Source organism: Trichoderma breve, chromosome 2, assembly GCF_028502605.1.
Source record: "Trichoderma breve strain T069 chromosome 2, whole genome shotgun sequence".
Lineage (NCBI taxonomy): Eukaryota > Fungi > Ascomycota > Sordariomycetes > Hypocreales > Hypocreaceae > Trichoderma > Trichoderma breve.
The window spans coordinates 4439519-4457342 of NC_079233.1; the positions used below are offsets into that span (position 1 = coordinate 4439519).

The 17824-nt window shown below is 48.1% G+C and overlaps 8 protein-coding genes across 8 annotated transcripts; 7 read left to right on the plus strand and 1 right to left on the minus strand.

Moving 5' to 3' along the window:
- Positions 1–180: 180 nt before the first annotated feature.
- T069G_03573 (uncharacterized protein) lies at positions 181–1440 on the plus strand (the record flags this gene model as incomplete). Its single annotated transcript, XM_056170783.1, has 1 exon — positions 181–1440. The coding sequence occupies one exon, from the start codon at positions 181–183 to the stop codon at positions 1438–1440; it is 1260 nt and encodes a 419-aa protein (XP_056031675.1).
- An 848-nt stretch (positions 1441–2288) lies between these two features.
- Positions 2289–3236, plus strand: T069G_03574 (uncharacterized protein; the record flags this gene model as incomplete). The annotated part of the gene is made up of 1 exon (XM_056170784.1): positions 2289–3236. The coding sequence occupies one exon, from the start codon at positions 2289–2291 to the stop codon at positions 3234–3236; it is 948 nt and encodes a 315-aa protein (XP_056031676.1).
- Positions 3237–3412: 176 nt separating this feature from the next.
- Positions 3413–4294, minus strand: T069G_03575 (isochorismatase family domain-containing protein; the record flags this gene model as incomplete). Its single annotated transcript, XM_056170785.1, has 1 exon — positions 3413–4294. The coding sequence occupies one exon, from the start codon at positions 4292–4294 to the stop codon at positions 3413–3415; it is 882 nt and encodes a 293-aa protein (XP_056031677.1).
- Positions 4295–7159: 2865 nt separating this feature from the next.
- T069G_03576 (PLAC8 family domain-containing protein) lies at positions 7160–7841 on the plus strand (the record flags this gene model as incomplete). Its single annotated transcript, XM_056170786.1, has 2 exons — positions 7160–7507; positions 7587–7841. The coding sequence occupies 2 exons, from the start codon at positions 7160–7162 to the stop codon at positions 7839–7841; spliced, it is 603 nt and encodes a 200-aa protein (XP_056031678.1).
- Positions 7842–8424: 583 nt separating this feature from the next.
- On the plus strand, positions 8425–9570 carry T069G_03577 (sodium/calcium exchanger protein domain-containing protein; the record flags this gene model as incomplete). The annotated part of the gene is made up of 2 exons (XM_056170787.1): positions 8425–8595; positions 8659–9570. 2 exons carry the CDS (start codon positions 8425–8427, stop codon positions 9568–9570), a joined length of 1083 nt encoding a protein of 360 aa, XP_056031679.1.
- A 1794-nt stretch (positions 9571–11364) lies between these two features.
- T069G_03578 (cellulase (glycosyl hydrolase family 5) domain-containing protein) lies at positions 11365–12941 on the plus strand (the record flags this gene model as incomplete). The annotated part of the gene is made up of 3 exons (XM_056170788.1): positions 11365–12276; positions 12357–12634; positions 12707–12941. 3 exons carry the CDS (start codon positions 11365–11367, stop codon positions 12939–12941), a joined length of 1425 nt encoding a protein of 474 aa, XP_056031680.1.
- Positions 12942–13784: 843 nt separating this feature from the next.
- On the plus strand, positions 13785–15221 carry T069G_03579 (o-Glycosyl hydrolase family 30 domain-containing protein; the record flags this gene model as incomplete). Its single annotated transcript, XM_056170789.1, has 1 exon — positions 13785–15221. One exon carries the CDS (start codon positions 13785–13787, stop codon positions 15219–15221), a length of 1437 nt encoding a protein of 478 aa, XP_056031681.1.
- Positions 15222–16598: 1377 nt separating this feature from the next.
- Positions 16599–17657, plus strand: T069G_03580 (uncharacterized protein; the record flags this gene model as incomplete). The annotated part of the gene is made up of 2 exons (XM_056170790.1): positions 16599–17133; positions 17284–17657. The coding sequence occupies 2 exons, from the start codon at positions 16599–16601 to the stop codon at positions 17655–17657; spliced, it is 909 nt and encodes a 302-aa protein (XP_056031682.1).
- Positions 17658–17824: the final 167 nt, after the last annotated feature.

Genomic DNA, 17824 nt, shown 5'->3' on the forward strand with positions numbered 1-17824 from the left:
TGGGACGTGCAGCGCTCTTATTAGGAATCAGAGCATCATCGAGAGCAAAATCGTGAGCGCCATTCACCGGGGTTTAGCCGTGTAAAAGACTTTGAATCTTCAGTCGCTGCATCTGATTTTTCGAAGACTCGGGTGTCGAAGCAGCAGGTTTTGGGCATCAAAAATATTTTCATGCCAACAATGGCTTCAACCATGCTTCCGTTCCTGTATCAAACACAGACCCTTCGACGGGCTGTCAGGGGACCCTTTGTTGCGCTGAATCTCGTTCGTTTGGCTCACTCTGCAAGACGGGTCAAAAGGCCTGCAGATAATGCCATCCCCTTCCAATGGGAGTCTGGAGACCAAGAGCTGGCCAACATTGAAGCGGAGCGTGTTTCTACCATCACACCTTCAGAAGCTCAGATCTTCAAGGGCATTTTCCATGAAATCGCCGAGGGGAAAATGCCACCTGCAAAGAGAAGAAGCCCTATCCGGCATCTGCAAGATGGGCTTCAAAACCTCAGCGATGCATCTACGGGCAGCGAAAAGGACAGCCCTGGCTCGGCTCGTTCACTCAAGGAAAAGGCCCGCATCACTGACTTTCGGGAGAAATTCCTAAGCCGGTATCCCAGATCGCTCCAAAACGCTGCACAAGTTGCACTCGGCCTGTATGAAGTCAAGCCTCGGGATTCGGACTCGGGACAAGATGCCCAGATGATGGAGCTGGACGGTGCTGATGAGGCGACATGGGCAGAGCGTGCAGAGCGGGAGCTTGCGAGAAGCGAAGAGTGCGAAAGAGTGGAAACTCTGATGAAGGAATGCAAAACTGATGCCGAGCTGTGGAGTGTGATGGAGAAGGAAGTTTTTTCTCTGCCCGAAAAGCTGCATATAGCACAGGCAAAGCGGTCAGACGTCTCAAAGGGCAGAAAACCCAAGAAGCAGTCTGTTCTATTGGAGGGCGAAGGAGAGCAATCGGCATCGGAAATGGCCTCACAGGATGAGGAGCGCGTGATGAGCATCCACGGCCCGCTGTATTCACGATTCCTCAGCACGGCTCTCGATCTCTTCGACACGGGTTTTGCTCGCCCGTCTCCATACATCTTCCAGATTCTCCCCCGCATCAAAGAGCTCGGCTTGCCATCGTTTGTTCTCGGTGTCTCCACGCCGTTTTACTCCAAGCTGGCAGAGATTCACTGGCACCGCTTCGGTGACGCCAACTCGGCGCTCGACATGCTGATGGAGATGAACTCTGCAGGGCTATTCACGAACAAGAAGGTGAATAGTCTCATTTCGCAATTGCGCAATCAGTTGCACGCTTGTACTTGGGGTGGCCAAGGTCCCTTTGTCATGGCCATGATGGAGTCTCCTCCGTATGATGGCGCATTGATGCGGAGGCTGGAAGAAGTCGAAAAGACGATTGTACAATCGTCACAAGACCGTCTGAAGGACTATTCCTTTTAACTACTCTAACGACATCTTCTCTCTTTTTATTTTAAAGATTTACACGTCAGTACAGCGGTCGAGTCTTTACGAACCTACATGTACCACGAAGGGATGACTTCAGCCTGTATCATATCTACATGTATCAACAACAATTACGACTTTATGCCCCCGAATTTTACTCCGTATACATGGCACTCTTCCGTATAAGCCATAGATAGACAAAAATAGACAATGCTCAATCCCTCTTATACCATCATAGACTCCAACAAAGCATGGAACTATTGTGCAGCTGCAGCAGTAGTATTACCTCGCCTATGTGCGATGGAATCCATGCGTATGTATGTTTCACTCGATTCCTCCCAACCGCCAGGTGGGATGCTTTGATTGGATCTAACGCACCGGGGGCAAAAGGACTTCAGCTCAATACCTCCCCGAGCTCGCTCATTCGGGATTCTCGCACTGTGCCATCGTAACCTTGCTTTTTATATGCATCCATCTACTGCACGAGAGACATGCAATCACACCCTCTCAGGTATTGCCCAAGCAGCCTTGTCCAAATGTTTCCATGTACTATTTATTTCTGCGTTGTCCCGCGATGTTATTTCCATCTTCACTTCAATAATACAGCCGTTCTTTGCTTGGCATTGAGTGATATCCTCACCATTCATGAACATCGACTTAGAATAACACTGTCTTTTAAGCCTCCTGTAGCATTTTATTGTCTATCACTATATAAAATGTCTCAAAATAGTCAACTCTCTATCAATAACCAAAATCAACGAGCTTCCACCAGCGTAGCTGCACCTCAGCGAGGAGACCGTCAAGCCCCTCCTCCATCACTTTATCCAAGGCTGCATCTCTTAAAGATGCCACTAGAGGTTCGCCTAAAGATCTTTAATGAGCTATGGGAAGAGCGAGATTTTGATCTGCTCATGATCATCAAAGACTACGAAGAGAGACATGATGACGAGAATCCCTTTACTCTTGCTCTCATGCACTTCATTCACTTCAACAAGAGCCCCAAGGTTCACTGGCCAAATAAGAAGATTCCGTGGGACAAATACGCAGCGTGCCTCGGCAGAATCGAGCAGCTCTGGTTCAATCAGCGACTGCATGGAGGCACCCGTAGCAATAAAGCCTATTCCAACGTTTTCAACCTGATGATATCCTGCAAACAGATGTGGGAAGAGGGAAGCCTTGCCTACTGGCGTCAGAGGCGATTACAAGTGGTCATTACACGGGAGTTTGGTGAGATCCCACACGGAGACGAGGAAGAGTTTTTGATGTCCGATTGCACAAGCAGCATGCTTCTTGGTGGTAGCATTGGAGAAAGTGTCAGGGTCTTGACATTAAGATTCGATGATAAAGTCTTGAATTGTCGTGTTAAGCGTTGCTACAATGTACCTGGGGTGATTACCTGCGACCGACACGCTGATGACAGCTTCACACCAAAGCTCCGATGGGCTCACGACACGATAATGAAGGCCCTTAGGCTTTTCACCAACATCACTTGCCTAGAGCTTCTTATCGAAAACAACCGCATCTACGAGCTCTATAACAATATGGGCACGTTTGACGAGATATTAGAGTATGTGAAGAAGGAAAGGCCGCTGATCAAAGTCATCCGATTCAAGGGTGGCCAATGCACAGATCTTGTGAAGCAATGGAATCTTGAGCTCGATGCCTCTGTTTCCGGGACAGCCTGGTCCATGAGCCCTTGCGTCCCTACTTGTAATGAAAAGGTATACAAGGATCACGTTGACAAGTTCGATGTCACTCCACGAGAGGTTGATCAGCGTCCAAACTTTGCCTGAATTTGTCTGGGCCTCATCTATTTGGGTACAAAAGATCTATAGGATATAGAATACTTCACGTCAGCGTGGTATGATAAATTAGAGACTAGTTAGAGTATATTCAACTCCAGCTCAGGCGGGAATTCTTTGAATGATTTAGTAGTTAAGCGCCATTACCGCTTCCGTGTGTCTCACCTTTAATCTTGACTCAATGCACTGATGACTTCGGAAGTACTTCGCACTTCAGCAAACTCCTTCAAGCTTTCTACATGTACGCGATGGACTGTTTCAGCATCCACTCCTCCTTTTCCAAACGTCCTCGTTGCGTCGTGAACAAGGATGATCCGAGGCATGTCAACGACAAGCTCACTCTGTCCTCCATCGGGTTTCTCCAAGGACGCATACACCCCAGATCCATCGGTCCATAAAGAAGATAGTGCAACATCATCCATATTGCCTTGGCCTCCCCACTTCCCGGTAAGAGCGAGATTCTGAGCTGAGCGCACAGCCGTGCTAACAGCGTGATCCGTCGGAATCCCGGCAATAAGCAATGTTTTGATGCCCTTTTTGTTCAACAAATGCTGCAGAGGCGTATTAATGAAAACACTGTGGCCATGAGACGTCATCAGGATCTCGTCTGAAACTGGACGAGCAGGATCATCTGGTTTGGGTGGCGGAGGCGGAGCATCGGGTTCATCAAACGTGTACACAAAGACGGGGCCTTCCCGCCTCTGTATCAGCGGAACTGAGCATTCTAGGAAATCTATGGCACGCTTCTCCTCGCCATTCACGCCATAAGGACCGACTTTGCCTGTGAAGAGGGGAGAATCGGTCCACACAGTCTTGAATTGGACGTGGATAATGACTGGCCTCTCGCCCTGGGGAGTAGCCGCAAAAATGCTGCGGAATTTGGCAATAAGACTGGAAATATTGTTCTCGTAGCCAGGGTTAGAGGTGCCATCTCCCCACGCGGCAACGTCGCGATACCCGTACTGGCTGTGGATGATGAGGAGAGCCGTGGTGTTCTTGGCGGGAATTGGCGCGATTGAGACGCCCGGCCAGGGATATTTCTGTGACATTTTATATGAGCTTGATTGGCGTCTTGATGTTCGATTCCGCGTCACGAGGAATCATATCGCTGGCACATTCATAGATTAACCCCGCCCAACGACAGTGGACATCTTGGCTAGATCGGTATTCGGCTTAATCAATATCTTGCAACCAACACAATGATAAGATCGGGTTCGATTGAGCTAGAGATGGAGCCCACTTGGTACACTCGACTTGGCCCAATTGCGCAGGTGGTCAAGAGAAGGTCATATATCGTATGAGGATCATACAAGATGGGCGGCCTATCACATTTTAGAGACTACCTAGCCGAGGATAAAATATGCTTGATGGAAACTGTAGCTGACTCAATTTATTTTCATGATCATCTTGGAACATTCATGTATGCGTCTAGACCTCACTCTGATAACTGAAAGCTTGTGGTGGGGTTGAAAACTTCGTCCCGTAGCAATATGGTATGATGTATTCTTATTAGGCTATATGCAATAGCTTAATCGAGTTGACTGGAGATCAACAGCTATCAAGTAAATACATTATCACTCTTTCATGACATTTATATCGATCTACACATGCATTCTAAGTGGCTCCTTACTACTTCACGGAGATTGTAGGGTAATAAAAGAGACTCCCCAACAGCGACCTAGAGCTGTAGCTTCAAACTTCTTTTAGGCAATGCGTGTTATGCCGTCTTGGCCTTCAAAACAACACCAGCATGCAACTCTAGGTTGCAAGGAGCCCACCTATCTTGAGCTAATCATCAAAACACGTGAAAGCCGTGAAAGCTGAATCTCCACCTCGGGATTGCAGGACTGAGACGAAATTGCAAGCGCTCAGTTCACCCGGAAAGGTACCTAAGTCTAGGCCGCACAGTGCATTTGGCTTACGCCTCGTGTCCTGCCCGGAACATGGGTTTACTGCAGCTAGAGAACCCCCTGGTAGAATCATGGAGTGATCGTCCGACTCCTTGTAAAGTTTTGACTTTGTATCTGGGCGGGGAGATCAATGCCGAACGATTCGGGGGAACTCTCTTGAAAGGCCCAGTTGGTCCATGGAAAAGAGTTCAAGCTGTTGCTGCTAGTTGGTTCTGTCTCTGTAAGGGGTGAGCCACCATCACCAACCAAGCTCGTTCTATCACTCTATGCAACTTATTGCACGCTTCAAAACTACCGAAGGGAACATCAGTACTAATACCGGCTTGTACCTGTCTTGTCAAACCTGGTTCATCTTGTTCAATGCCGGACGCTCACCGGTCTGCCCATCTCCACCACCCCTAGCCGGAAACGGTCTCATCACGCAGCCCAAACTTCAGCCTCACCACTACTAGTCCGAAAAGAAAAGGAGAAATCAAATCACGAAGAAAACAGTGAGGGAGAAAACAAAAGAAAAAAACACCAAAACCAGGTTCCGAGACGCCCAACCGGAGCTAATTGTACCATGCCGGCGGGGATATCGGGAAGCTCTTGAGAGAGCAGGGATCTCAGCTCTAAAAGCCACAGCTGTCGCCAAGACGCACTTGGGTTGATTGTGGAACAGCCTACAGACGTTTATGGCCTGAGCGAGTTCTCTCCTCTTTTCTCCTGGGCCAATGAGACACCCCTGGCGGTGATTTAGCGTCGAGGGAAGCTCTGTGACCCTGAAGCCGGTCAACTAAAAATATCACCCATTGGCTTAAACATCTCGCGAAAAGCTCTTTCTCTGACAAGCCTTCATGCGAGAAGTCTCCCCTTGATGGCTTTCACTGCAATTTCCCCATGCAGCCTCTTGCTTCACATCCAGTCGTGGCGTCATGTGAGTCAACCGGCTGGGAAGGAAAAAGCAAACTAAGCTTGCATTATCCTAGGCAACCTTGCTCGCGAATGCCGTTAGCACGAGAAGTCCTTTGCAGTAGCGGCAGCCCGTGACTTTTGAGCGAGCTTCCGTTTGGCTGTTCAGCTCGAGCGATAGCTTGCAGAGTGGTGATAGGCGACCAAATGGCGGAGGGACACGACTGCCGAGAAAGACGCGGTATACTCGGCTTCGGCCTATGCAAGCCCGCTTCATGTGCGTGAGACGACAGAGTTTGATGTATCATATCATGGGCACCACCACCATCTTTCACATCCTTCGTCTTTTCCTGCAGCCGTCGTTTGCCCACTCGTATTGGCTTTTTAGGCTTCTCTTTGCTTTTTGCTTTTTCTTCTTAGACACGGCCTTGTAAACCCAAAGACACTTACCAAAAGGCATCGCCCATTTCGTAATCTCCTTTGCTCAGCTGTACGACTCGATGGCGTTTATACCCATGTATTGTTTGGGCAAGGTTGCCAATCACAGCAATCTTTTACCCAACTGGTATCAAACGCGGCTGAAATTAGTTTAGCAGGGCTGAAAGACGTCGTCTTGACGCTAGATGAAATGTGTTTGAGCGTGCCTTTTGGCGGCGTTGACGAGAGCCAATGACCATGTCTGGGCTCTCGCGCGTGGGACCGAGTATGCTTATTACTATCAATAGTAAACTAAACAGCCACTGACAGCCTCCTGGGCTTGATGACCCGGCAATCTTACGGCTGGGCCCCCCTTTGGATAGGATAGGCATCATAGGGTACCAGTCTGCCTCGGGCGGACTGCATATGTTTGCGGCTCTGCGTGAAGGAATCCGATGCTGAAAGAGACGGAATGTTTGGCTTCCAGGCTAGTCCTCCGTATTCGTGTAGTATCTAGCTATATATATTAGACAGCAGATGTTCTTCAGAGCCGATGTTGACTACGAAGCTTCTTGATCTCTTCTTCCGTCATCCACACGCTCTCTAACAACTTATTTGAAGCTCCTTCTATTTCACCCTTTGTCACTCATTCACACCGTTTACAGCCTCTTTTGATACCCAAAACTTACGATCAAGATGTCTGCTCCCACTGATACCCCCATTGCTCCTGTTGCAGCTCCTGCTCAGGCTCCTGCTCAGGCACCCGTTCAATCTTCTGCTCCTGCCAAGGGTGGCCCTATCGACGATAACGATGTGAATCACTGGAAGGAGAGATTCAACGATGTCTTGTCTCGACCTGGCGACCACATCAACTCGAGATCACCGGGTGGCGCTATTGGCTGGGCCACGCACCTCTTCGACTGCTTCAACCCCATTGACCTTTGCCTCATCACTTGCTGTGTCCCCTGTGTCACATTCGGCAAGGTTCACCACCGAGTTAACAAGAATGGCAACATGGACGGCTATGAGCCCGTCAACACCTCTGTATGTCTTTACTCTCGCACAGCACCGCTGGTATGAGCCATCTCTTGAACGTCTCACTAACATGCTCTGCCTCTTGTAGTGCCTTCTCTTCTGCGGCTCCGGCTGCTGTGGTCTTCACTGGATCCTCGCCAGCATGCAGCGTGCCTCGATCCGCGAAAAGTACAACCTCGAGGGAAACTGCATCGAGGACATTGCAAAATCTTTTTGCTGTGGTTGCTGCAACCTGATTCAGCTCGAGAAGGAGACGGAGCACCGGGAAGCGCTCTTGAGAAACGGCAACTCGGAGCAGTATAAGTCAAACACTGGCGGCATGGTGTATCCCGGAGCCAACTAAGTTTGTGTGGACTTTGCATCTGACGTACCCGAGCGTGGAAAATAATTATGTGGAAAATGGTTCAGGACTAATAATGGTGAATGGACTGGCATGTTCGTTTGAGTTGATGGGAATGCATGTGGATGGATACCCAAGCTGATGGTTTCAGTTATTGTAACTTTACATTCATTCTTCAGAGTCTGTTTTAAGATGTAATTGCCTTTAGCCTCAATTCCATGAATTGGACCAGGCAAAGCGCAGTGAAAATTGATCTTTATTTCTTCATCAGTATCGTTTTTTAAAAGACAATTGGCTGTCATCTTGAAGGCAGGAGCTGTAAATAAGTCGCATTCGAGTTTCCATTTGAGAGGACTTTTTTCTGGCGAACAATTGTCATTTTACAATTCACTAATACAACTAAACTGCAGCGCAGCCACATTATTTAGCAACCTGGAAGCTTACAGTAGCTCCATCAATTGATGTCATTTGATGTAAACCCCACCAAGTAGCCAGGGTTAAGGCCAAGATGCTGATTCATGCTTCTTGGCTAATTCAGATCCATCATGCTTAAGTTGCGCCAAGAAGAGATTGTCGACTCTTTATGATGGCGCAGACAAGCGTGGTTGCGTTTAATATCGGCGCCTTCATCTCAACGCTATTTCTGCTCGAGTTTGGCGCCGATAAGTTTATCGCTCATGCAACTGCAATCGCAGGACGCATAGGCGTGTCGGAGGTGGTTATTGGACTGCTTACAGCAGGTGCAGAATGGGAAGAGGTAGCTATATCAATTAAACCTAATCTATGAATTTAGGGTAGGTATGAATGCTGATATTATCAGCTTGCTGTTGTTGTCGCGTCTCTGGCCCAAGGGCGTTCCTCTTTGGCCATTGGTAACGTGGTTGGCTCGGCCATCTCCAACATCCTAGGCGCGTTTTCTCTCGGTCTATTATGTTATGAGAAGGGACAGCCGATCGAATTCGATAGGAGCTCTCGGATATATTCTCTTATGACTCTCGTCTTAACCACATTGGTGACTCCAATCATCTACTTCGCGACAAGAATCACTTGGCTAGTTTGTGGGCCTCTATTGGTGGCAGTATTCGGCGTCTATTTCCTACTCATCGCTCTGGCAATTGGCCGGGGAATTCTTACGGCTCCAGAAGATTCAGATGACAGTGATGATGATGATGGTAGCTCTGACGACGCAAGTTCTGTGGGAAGTAGAACAGGGCTACTTGCTGATAACTCTAACACAAACATCAGGCAGCGCCGCAACCGTCAACGGCTTAGCTATCATGGATTCTATCTATCTTTTGGGTTCCTCGCCATATGTCTTGCCGGTTACGTGATTTCGCAGGCGGCAATCAACATCATCGATCAACTTGGTATCTCGGACGTACTCTTCAGCGTCATCATTATTGCCATTGCCACTACACTTCCTGAGAAGTTTATTGCTGTCATGAGTGGTTACCGTGGTCACACTGGGATTCTCGTCGCCAACTGCGCTGGTAGCAACATCTTCCTCCTGTCACTTTGCTGCGGCATCATTATGATTGACACAAAGGGAACCTTGAAAGGGGGCAACGTGACTGTCTCAGAACTGGCAGTATTATGGGCTTCAACGGCTGTGTTCACCGCCACAGTCTGGTTTGGCGCCAGGTTTTCTCGCTGGATAGGTGGAGCTATGGTTATCGGATACATTGCATTTATCGTGCTGGAGTTTACTCTAATTCACGGAGTGGCGGGTTAGTAGTGCCAGGCGTCTATGTATCAAATAAACGTCAGGGTGCCTCGGAACAACTTCCCAATGGGATAAACTAGGAATACGAGTTTACGATAATGAGGAGTTTGTAAATTGTTAGTAATAGTAGAACAGCAAGGCCTTAGATATGCAGAGTGAGACAGTTGAGGCTCTTGATGGAGTAGTTGCTTGGTGGATCACCAATGACAACGTTGCATACATGTATTAGAGATTATTCTCTCCTCACTATTCGCTGGAACTACCCAATGGTTTGAAACAGTTTTCATTGAGCCAGTTATCATGGAATGTTGTCACTAGTATTACAAACGTTAATGCTCTATAGGGAGTCAACAATGGACTATCCCGTAATGATCTCTGGCCTCGACACAAAAGAGGCCTCTTCGCAGGTAACAACATACTGTAAACTTTGCTCTCAGTCTCCGTTTTTCGGTGTAGCCCTATCAAGTATCTGACAGGCAATCTTGTTGTTTATGGCTGAGATCAAGTCTTCCAATAGCCATGGCTGGTCGAGGGGTGTGGTGCCCCTTTCGCCGCCGCTGAGCTTACTATGACCGACATACGACTATACGGCTCGTACAGTTGACCAGTGAAAACCCCAGGCAGCAACAACTCGTATCGAATAGTCAGGCTACATATCCTACGTGGCATGACCTCGGTCCTGCGGCAGCCTTGTCGCTCTTTTCTTTCATGTAATTGCGAGCTAGGTGGGGGACCATACACGTATTTTTGCTTGTGAATATGTCGCCCCAGTTTAGATTGAAGCCACTTCAATGCGGAAATCCGTAACCTGCTAGGTGCAGCGTGCTTACATGCACACAGTTTGGGGAGAAGTCGAAACCGAAGTGTTTGTTTAACCTTGTTTTTAACTGTGCTTGTGGTCTAATTTCCGTTAATACAGATAGTCCATTGGTGGAGGTCTAATGGCTATTGTTACCAAAGACAACACACTAGTATACAACTTCACAACTAATTGAGGCAACCTTTGTTCCAATATGTTATTACACTTCCTGGTCGTAACAAACATATCCCCTATGTGCTTATACTAGCCCTAGATTGCTTCTGCATCCTTCGCATAATGCGCCACATTGAGGACCAATTTCTTGACATTTCTTACCGCACTTTTTTTTGACCCAATGAGGCTCATGATGCGTTACCCTAGCTAGAAGGCTTCAGCCTAGAAGCCAATGCAACGCAACTAATGTCAGCGCTCGAGCCACCGAATCCTTGTGGCGCCGAGGAATCGATTCCTTCTTTACTGAACTTCCTGATACAGTCGGGCCGAAAAAGCAGCGGAAGTAGACGGCATCACCACTTACTGGAAAAGGAAGATGAAACAAACCACAACCAATAGGCTGGGGTTCGGGATGTCGCTAGCTGTCATGAACGGGAGCCCACGGCATCCAGACTTTAGCGCGGAATAAGTGCCGAAAGACATGATCAGACTTGTATTAGATCACATACAGAATCGGAACGTGTCCTTCCGTTTTCCTATTTCGACCTTGACCTGCGCAGTGGGGGCTCATGGATCCAGAGCTGGGTAACTGCTCCTACGTGGGGTTGATGATATTCAGCTTCATGTTGTAAGAGGCTCACAGCAGAGGTACCTGACAGAGAGTTCATAGGGCCTAACCTGAAAGGATTTTGCACATGAAGACGAAATATGGCATTGATTCTGGAAATCTATAAAGATGATGGGAATCCCACTGTTGTTAGATAGCAATCCTCAAGACACACTCGACAATTGCCTACTACTAGTACAAGTACAAGACTCACAGGCTCATCATGAAGCTCAACATTGCGGCGTCTGCTCTGGCCGCCTCTAGCCTCGCTGCTGCTTCAAACTCTTTTGCAGGATCCAGCTTGTATTTCCTTCCTGGACTTTCGGCGTCTGACCAAGCTTATTACATCGACACTCTTGCCAGCTATGGTGCCAAGGTGGTTCGCCTTTGGATCAACAAGCATTCGACTGGTTGTGATAAAGGCAGCAACGTTGTCACGTATGCTGATGATTTCGAAACAACCATTGGATCATACAATTGGGACAATCTCGCAAAGGTTGACAAAGTTCTCGCTCAACTTGCCGCAAAGGGAATGAAAGCTATCATTTCTCCCCATGATGGAAATGTCATTCATTCCACCAGCGTCAATACACCCAACGGCTGTGATATTTATTGCACTACCTACAGGACTTCATTCTATAGCAACGCTCAAGCCCAGGCTCAATACGACGCTCGTATCAAGGCCATCCTGACCTACAAGTCGCCCAGCAGCGGCCTTGCGTGGGGTAACTGGTCTGATGCCATTTTGGCATTTGACCTACAGAACGAACCTTTCCAGTTCACCAACGATGGACAAAACGGCGATCCTTCCAACTGGCTCTGCGGCCGAGCCCAGAACTTCAAGAAGTACATTACGGATTCCAACATCAAGGTCGCAACCGGAGGCATTGGCGGTGACCAGGTCCACGGCTATAACCTCCTCTCCAAGGCTCTGACTTGCTCAGCCATCGACATCATTAGCATCCACGCCTATGTCGGCGATGCTTCTACCTGGGGTTATCTTCTGCCAGGCTTTGAGTCTACCGCCGCTGCCAACAACAAGCTTCTCCATGTCGAAGAATGGGGAGTCCAGACCAGTTACAGTTCCAACTTCGACGCCCAAGCTGCCTCTCTTAACGCTCAAGGTATTCCATGGGTATGTATAATCTCACATCTCAGGCGCCATCCAACTCCTTGTTGAAGCTTTTGTTCCGATGCTAACAAATAACGGTAAAGACTTACTGGCAAATGATCCCAGGTAGCGATGGTACCCAGTCCTGCTCAAGCGGCTGCTGTACCGGCTATGACGGTTTCGAGGTCGGCTTCAACAGTGGAAAGGGAAACCTTAAGAATGCTATTTCGACGGCCAATAGCAAGACGACAAAGCAAGACTGGAGCTTCGTTGGAGCGCCCCCAAATGGAGGCTCTGGCACTCCTCCTCCACCTCCAAGCTCTAGCAGTTCACCACCACCTCCTCCACCTTCATCCTATCCCAAGGATACTTGTACTTGGGGGTAAGTTTCACTCTCTTTTACGTCATCACAGTAATGCATCAAGGAACCAAGCTGACAACTGAATCTTTCTAGCTGTGAGGGTTGGGACTGTAGCAGTTCCGTTCCTTGCCAATCTGCTTACTCTTGTGTTGGAGGATACTGCAAAGACTGCACCTGGGGATGCGGTGGCTGGGATTGCAGCGCATCTCAGCCTTGTAACGCGGATTATACGTGTGTCAATGGCATCTGTCACCACGCTGGTCCTGCAACCGGCAAGAGGGATTTGTCTGGGACACAGGATCTGCCTGCCGTCGCGTGGGTTGCATAATGCTTTACGCCCTTGACTACAGGTATATGTACATGTATATAGCTCAAGCATCTGTCCAATATGCTTTAACGCGCAACTGGATAAAGGATGAAGTATATAAGTTTGTTTTCGTTCTGTAGAGGAGGAGATTAGGGGTAGGAGAATATAATATGAAAAGTTTGGTCGAGTGAGCATCCAAAACTTCTGCATAACACTTTGAAGGTGTGACACCTTGTATTTTCCTCATACTGCAACCTGAATACATATTGCAGGCATTTCCCTCTATTTTGCAAATCGGGGGCATATTATAGCGCTAGCTTGGGGGCGGGGTCTTATTGTATGTAATTGGGAACCTACCAGTTTGGAGTCTCTCTTCCGTAGTATTAGCCTGATCTTCATCACTGTTCTTTGCCTTCAGCCCGTTGGGGTGATTGTGGTGATATTCAGTAATAGCCCTGTTATTTACATCATATATCTTGACAGAAGTAAGTGCTGTTGTGAGAGGGGAGGTGGAACAGCGTGCGCATCAGACCATGGATTTTCAATAAGAATTCTCAATGGTGGAAATAAAATGGATATTCGTGAGTTTGTTTCTCCCTATATCTGCCTAAATGTGTCGCCTCCGCATCGCTATAAACCTTTCGCAATAAACAATACCGAGACCATATGTGCCGAACATACTCTTGTGTTACATTGCAGCGGACATCTTGGAATAGGCGCGCCAATTGCCAGTCGGCTAGAGTCTCGTAATGGATATAAAAATGAGCCATCGGGAGACCAAACGGCCTCAACTAATTTTCTGTTGTACAATCTGCATCGTACATTATATGCACAGTAATAGTAGTACTTTCTCAATAAATCGCCATGCGCTCAACTGTCATTCCATCGCTAAGCCTTGTTCTGCTGTTCCAGACAGCTGGGGCCGACACAACACTTTCCATTGATCCCACCTCGAACTGGGGGACATGGGAAGGCTGGGGTGTATCTCTTGCTTGGTGGGCGAAAGCCTTTGGCAACCGCGATGACCTAGCCAATGTCTTCTTCACTAGGAACAACCAAGTCATCAATGGCCAGAACCTGCCGGGCTTGGGCTTCAACATTGCTCGCTATAATGCTGGCGCATGCAGTACCAACACGTATAACGGCTCCAGTATGGTAGTCTCGTCGAGCATCAAGCCGTCTCGGCAGGTTGATGGTTATTGGCTCGATTGGGCCAGCACTGACCCTGCTTCGTCCAGCTGGAACTGGAATGTCGATGCCAACCAGCGAGCAATGTTACAGAAGGCCAAGGCAAATGGCGCAAACATCTTTGAGCTCTTCTCCAATTCGCCTATGTGGTGGATGTGCCTTAATCACAATCCGTCGGGAAGCGGCTCGAGTGATAACCTTCAGTCATGGAACTACCAAAATCACGCTGTTTATCTTGCCAATATTGCTCAACATGCTCAACAAAATTGGGGAATCCAGTTTCAGTCAGTCGAGGCCTTTAACGAGCCTTCGTCGGGCTGGGGACCTACCGGTACTCAAGAGGGCTGCCATTTTGCGGTATCAACGATGGCTACGGTTATCGGTTACTTGAACACTGAGCTTGCGCAACGTGGATTATCGTCATTTGTTTCTGCATCAGATGAAACCAGTTACGACCTGGCCATATCGACTTGGCAGGGTCTAGGCAGCTCTGCGCAGAATGTTGTTAAGCGTGTCAATGTTCATGGCTACCAGGGCGGCGGCGGACGACGTGATACGCTTTACAGTCTTGTAAGTCAAGCCGGGAAGAGACTGTGGAACAGTGAATATGGCGATGCAGATGCAAGTGGAAAATCGATGTATACAAACCTGCTCCTTGATTTTACCTGGCTCCACCCCACCGCTTGGGTATACTGGCAGGCAATTGACGGTTCAGGTTGGGGACTCATCGTTGGCGATAATGATCAGTTGACACTGTCATCCGCAAACCCTAAGTACTTTGTACTTGCGCAACTCACTCGCCATATCAGGCCCGGCATGCAGATCTTGACCACCCCGGATGGCAACACTGTCGCTGCTTACGACTCTGGTTCTCAAAAGCTCGTCGTTGTTGCTGCAAACTGGGGCAGTGCTCAGACTATCACCTTTGATCTTACTCGTGCCAAGACTGCCGGCAGTAATGGTGCAACAGTGCCACGATGGAGCACTCAGACAAGTGGTGGGGACCAATACAAAAGCTATTCGGATACAAAGATCAATAACGGGAAATTCTCTGTGCCTTTTTCTACTGGGCAAGTGCAGACGTTTGAGATTAGTGGTGTTGTGTTGAAATAATGAGGCAAGTTCCTAGAGTTAAATGTCAAAGTGCCTGGACAATTGTACATTATAGTATCAAGAAATACTAAAACATTGCAATTTACATCAGTGGACAGTAAAATAACTGATACTATCAACAGGGTTTGGTATATGTATACTGGATGAGTTCATCTTCGCACTTCCCAAGAGTTGGTAGCATGATGAGAACTACTATGGAAATTCTAGCGAATATGAGATAAGACATATAAAGACAATTAAAGCCCAAATGGTCAATAAGCTCGATTGGGATTTCATGATTGGTCAATCTCAATTACCTAATCAGCGCCCTTATAGCTCAGTGGTAGAGCGTTGCACTTGTAATGCAAAGGTCCATAGTTCAATCCTGTGTGGGGGCACGAAACAAGATGTTTCTCTTTTTGCATTTTTGCAGCATCTTGTAACATGTTGGTTCTCTCTCTGGCGCCGTGTTTATCTTGTTTTGCCTTCCATTTTTGAGGTGATTTGTTTTAATGTAAGTACAGAAGCTCTTCATATCAACTGAGGGATCCCGAACGAGAAATACTTTGGAGAAAGTGGCAATGTCTGTGGCGGCGTCCTGACTCATGAATGCTCCAGAGGTGTTAAAGCAAGTGGCTTTTTCAGAGCCACACAGACCACGTCCATCCGTGTATATATAGTGGGAGGCAGTCCCAGTAGTACATGAAGCTTTAATCCTCAGAGTACAGCTCACGATTACATTGAGAAACAATTTAAACCCGAATGATGAACGAGGAAGCTACAGGACGTTTGTTCAAGAAAGTTGAAAAAACGGCCACAGCTTCACATAAAATGCGTAGCCCTTATAAGCTGCAATTTGTCGCCGGCTTTTCAATAAATAGTGCCCTTGTAGCTCAGGGGTAGAGCGTTGCACTTGTAATGCAAAGGTCCATAGTTCAAATCTGTGCGGGGGCATTTATTTTTGCCTTTTTTGCCCTTTACCACTGGACGTGTACAACAAACACCAACTGTGTTCTCCATCATAATAACTTTTTTAATTTCTCTTTCGTGTAATGTATTTTCTCTTAGTCGTTGATGCCATTGTCTGGAATGTCGAGAGACCTAGGTAAGATGTGCCTAAGGGGAGCTCTACAGGATGATTGCACCGCCATCAGCCAGAGGAGCACTCGCTGCCAGCTGCCCGTTACCAACGACAAACCATCCAGAAGTGCACGCTCAACTTGCGAAATGTGAGCAAAATGAAACTGCGATGCAGGGCACTTTCAATTCACCGCCTTCAAACCATCTCTCTTCTCCTCTGAAATGCACCAAGGCCTTCTTCCTTCATCAACCCAGACCACAGGCTACAAGACCACAAGACCGGATACTTGACTCTCTTATCCTTCAAACCTCAAAAAGATGGAGGTGATACCGGCGTTGCAGCCGCAGAACATAGACGACTTCATAAACAACTTGGCGAGCATGACGAGAGTGCAGAGGGAGATTCGACGACGAGCCACCTCCATCGCCGATGCGAATCGCATCCAAGAAATCACCACCTCGACACCTCAGCGCAGCCTCAAGCGTCTGCGAACCTCTGCATCGCCCATATCCATCGCCTCGACACCTCCTCGACGAGCACCCCGTAGAGTCAAGAGTGAGCGTGACAAGCTTTTCGATGCTATCGAGGCTGGAGCCGATTATCCTCTCAAGCCCGTGCCCATCAAGAGTGCAGATGACTTGAACGATGTTCAGCTGAAGAAGTGCTATGAGATTCTGCATGCGTGCGGTAGTGCGACGGATCCAAACGCCAGCTTGACCAAGACGAGGCAGAGCATCGACGGTTTCTTGGATGCTGTCTTTAATGACTGGTCGAGCTGCAAGGCTGGGGCTTTGTTGCGCTCGGAGCTGGACTTTTTGGTGGATGCAGAGGTTGTGGCAGGAAGATTGTGTGGTGAGTGAACATTCTGACATGCTTGGTGCCGTTTGCATCTCCTATTCCCCATATCATTTTTCGAGGTGTACATCCAGCTAATGAACAACTTAGGGAAGCCTCAAGAACATACAAAATTGACCGAGTGTGCCGCTGGTTCCCTATGTGCAGCGAATGTTTCCGCCGTGGCCACCTACTGCAACAATCCGCCCATGTTCAAACTCGAGTTTTCAATAATCGACGAGCTCTCTGGCCAGCCCGAAGCATTCTGTCCCATATCCCGCAAGGACATCAGATGGGTAGAAGACGACTGGGTCCAAGAGCTGCGACAGAGTCTCCGCACCAAGGTGATTGCAAAAATCCACAAATACAATAAGCATCTTGCTATATGGCAAGCTCGCAGGCTCATCGTGGAATGGGCCAAGGGAAGCTTGTCGTTGGGGGAGGACGTGAGTAAGATGGGCTTCCTGGAGCGGGAGACGGCGGATGTGGCGACTGTTGGGCTTGGAGGAACTATCGAGAACAAGCAGGGGGCTGGTTTGTGAAGGTTCGGGCCTTTTTTCTTCATCTTTTTCTCAATTGGCGTTGGCAATACCACAGGCATCAAGGATACGGGGAATCACATATTGGGCTACAAACATGGGATATAGCATTTGGGATTTATTAGTCACCAGGATGGACGGCGAAAGCGCAAGAGCTTATTGGGTGAAAG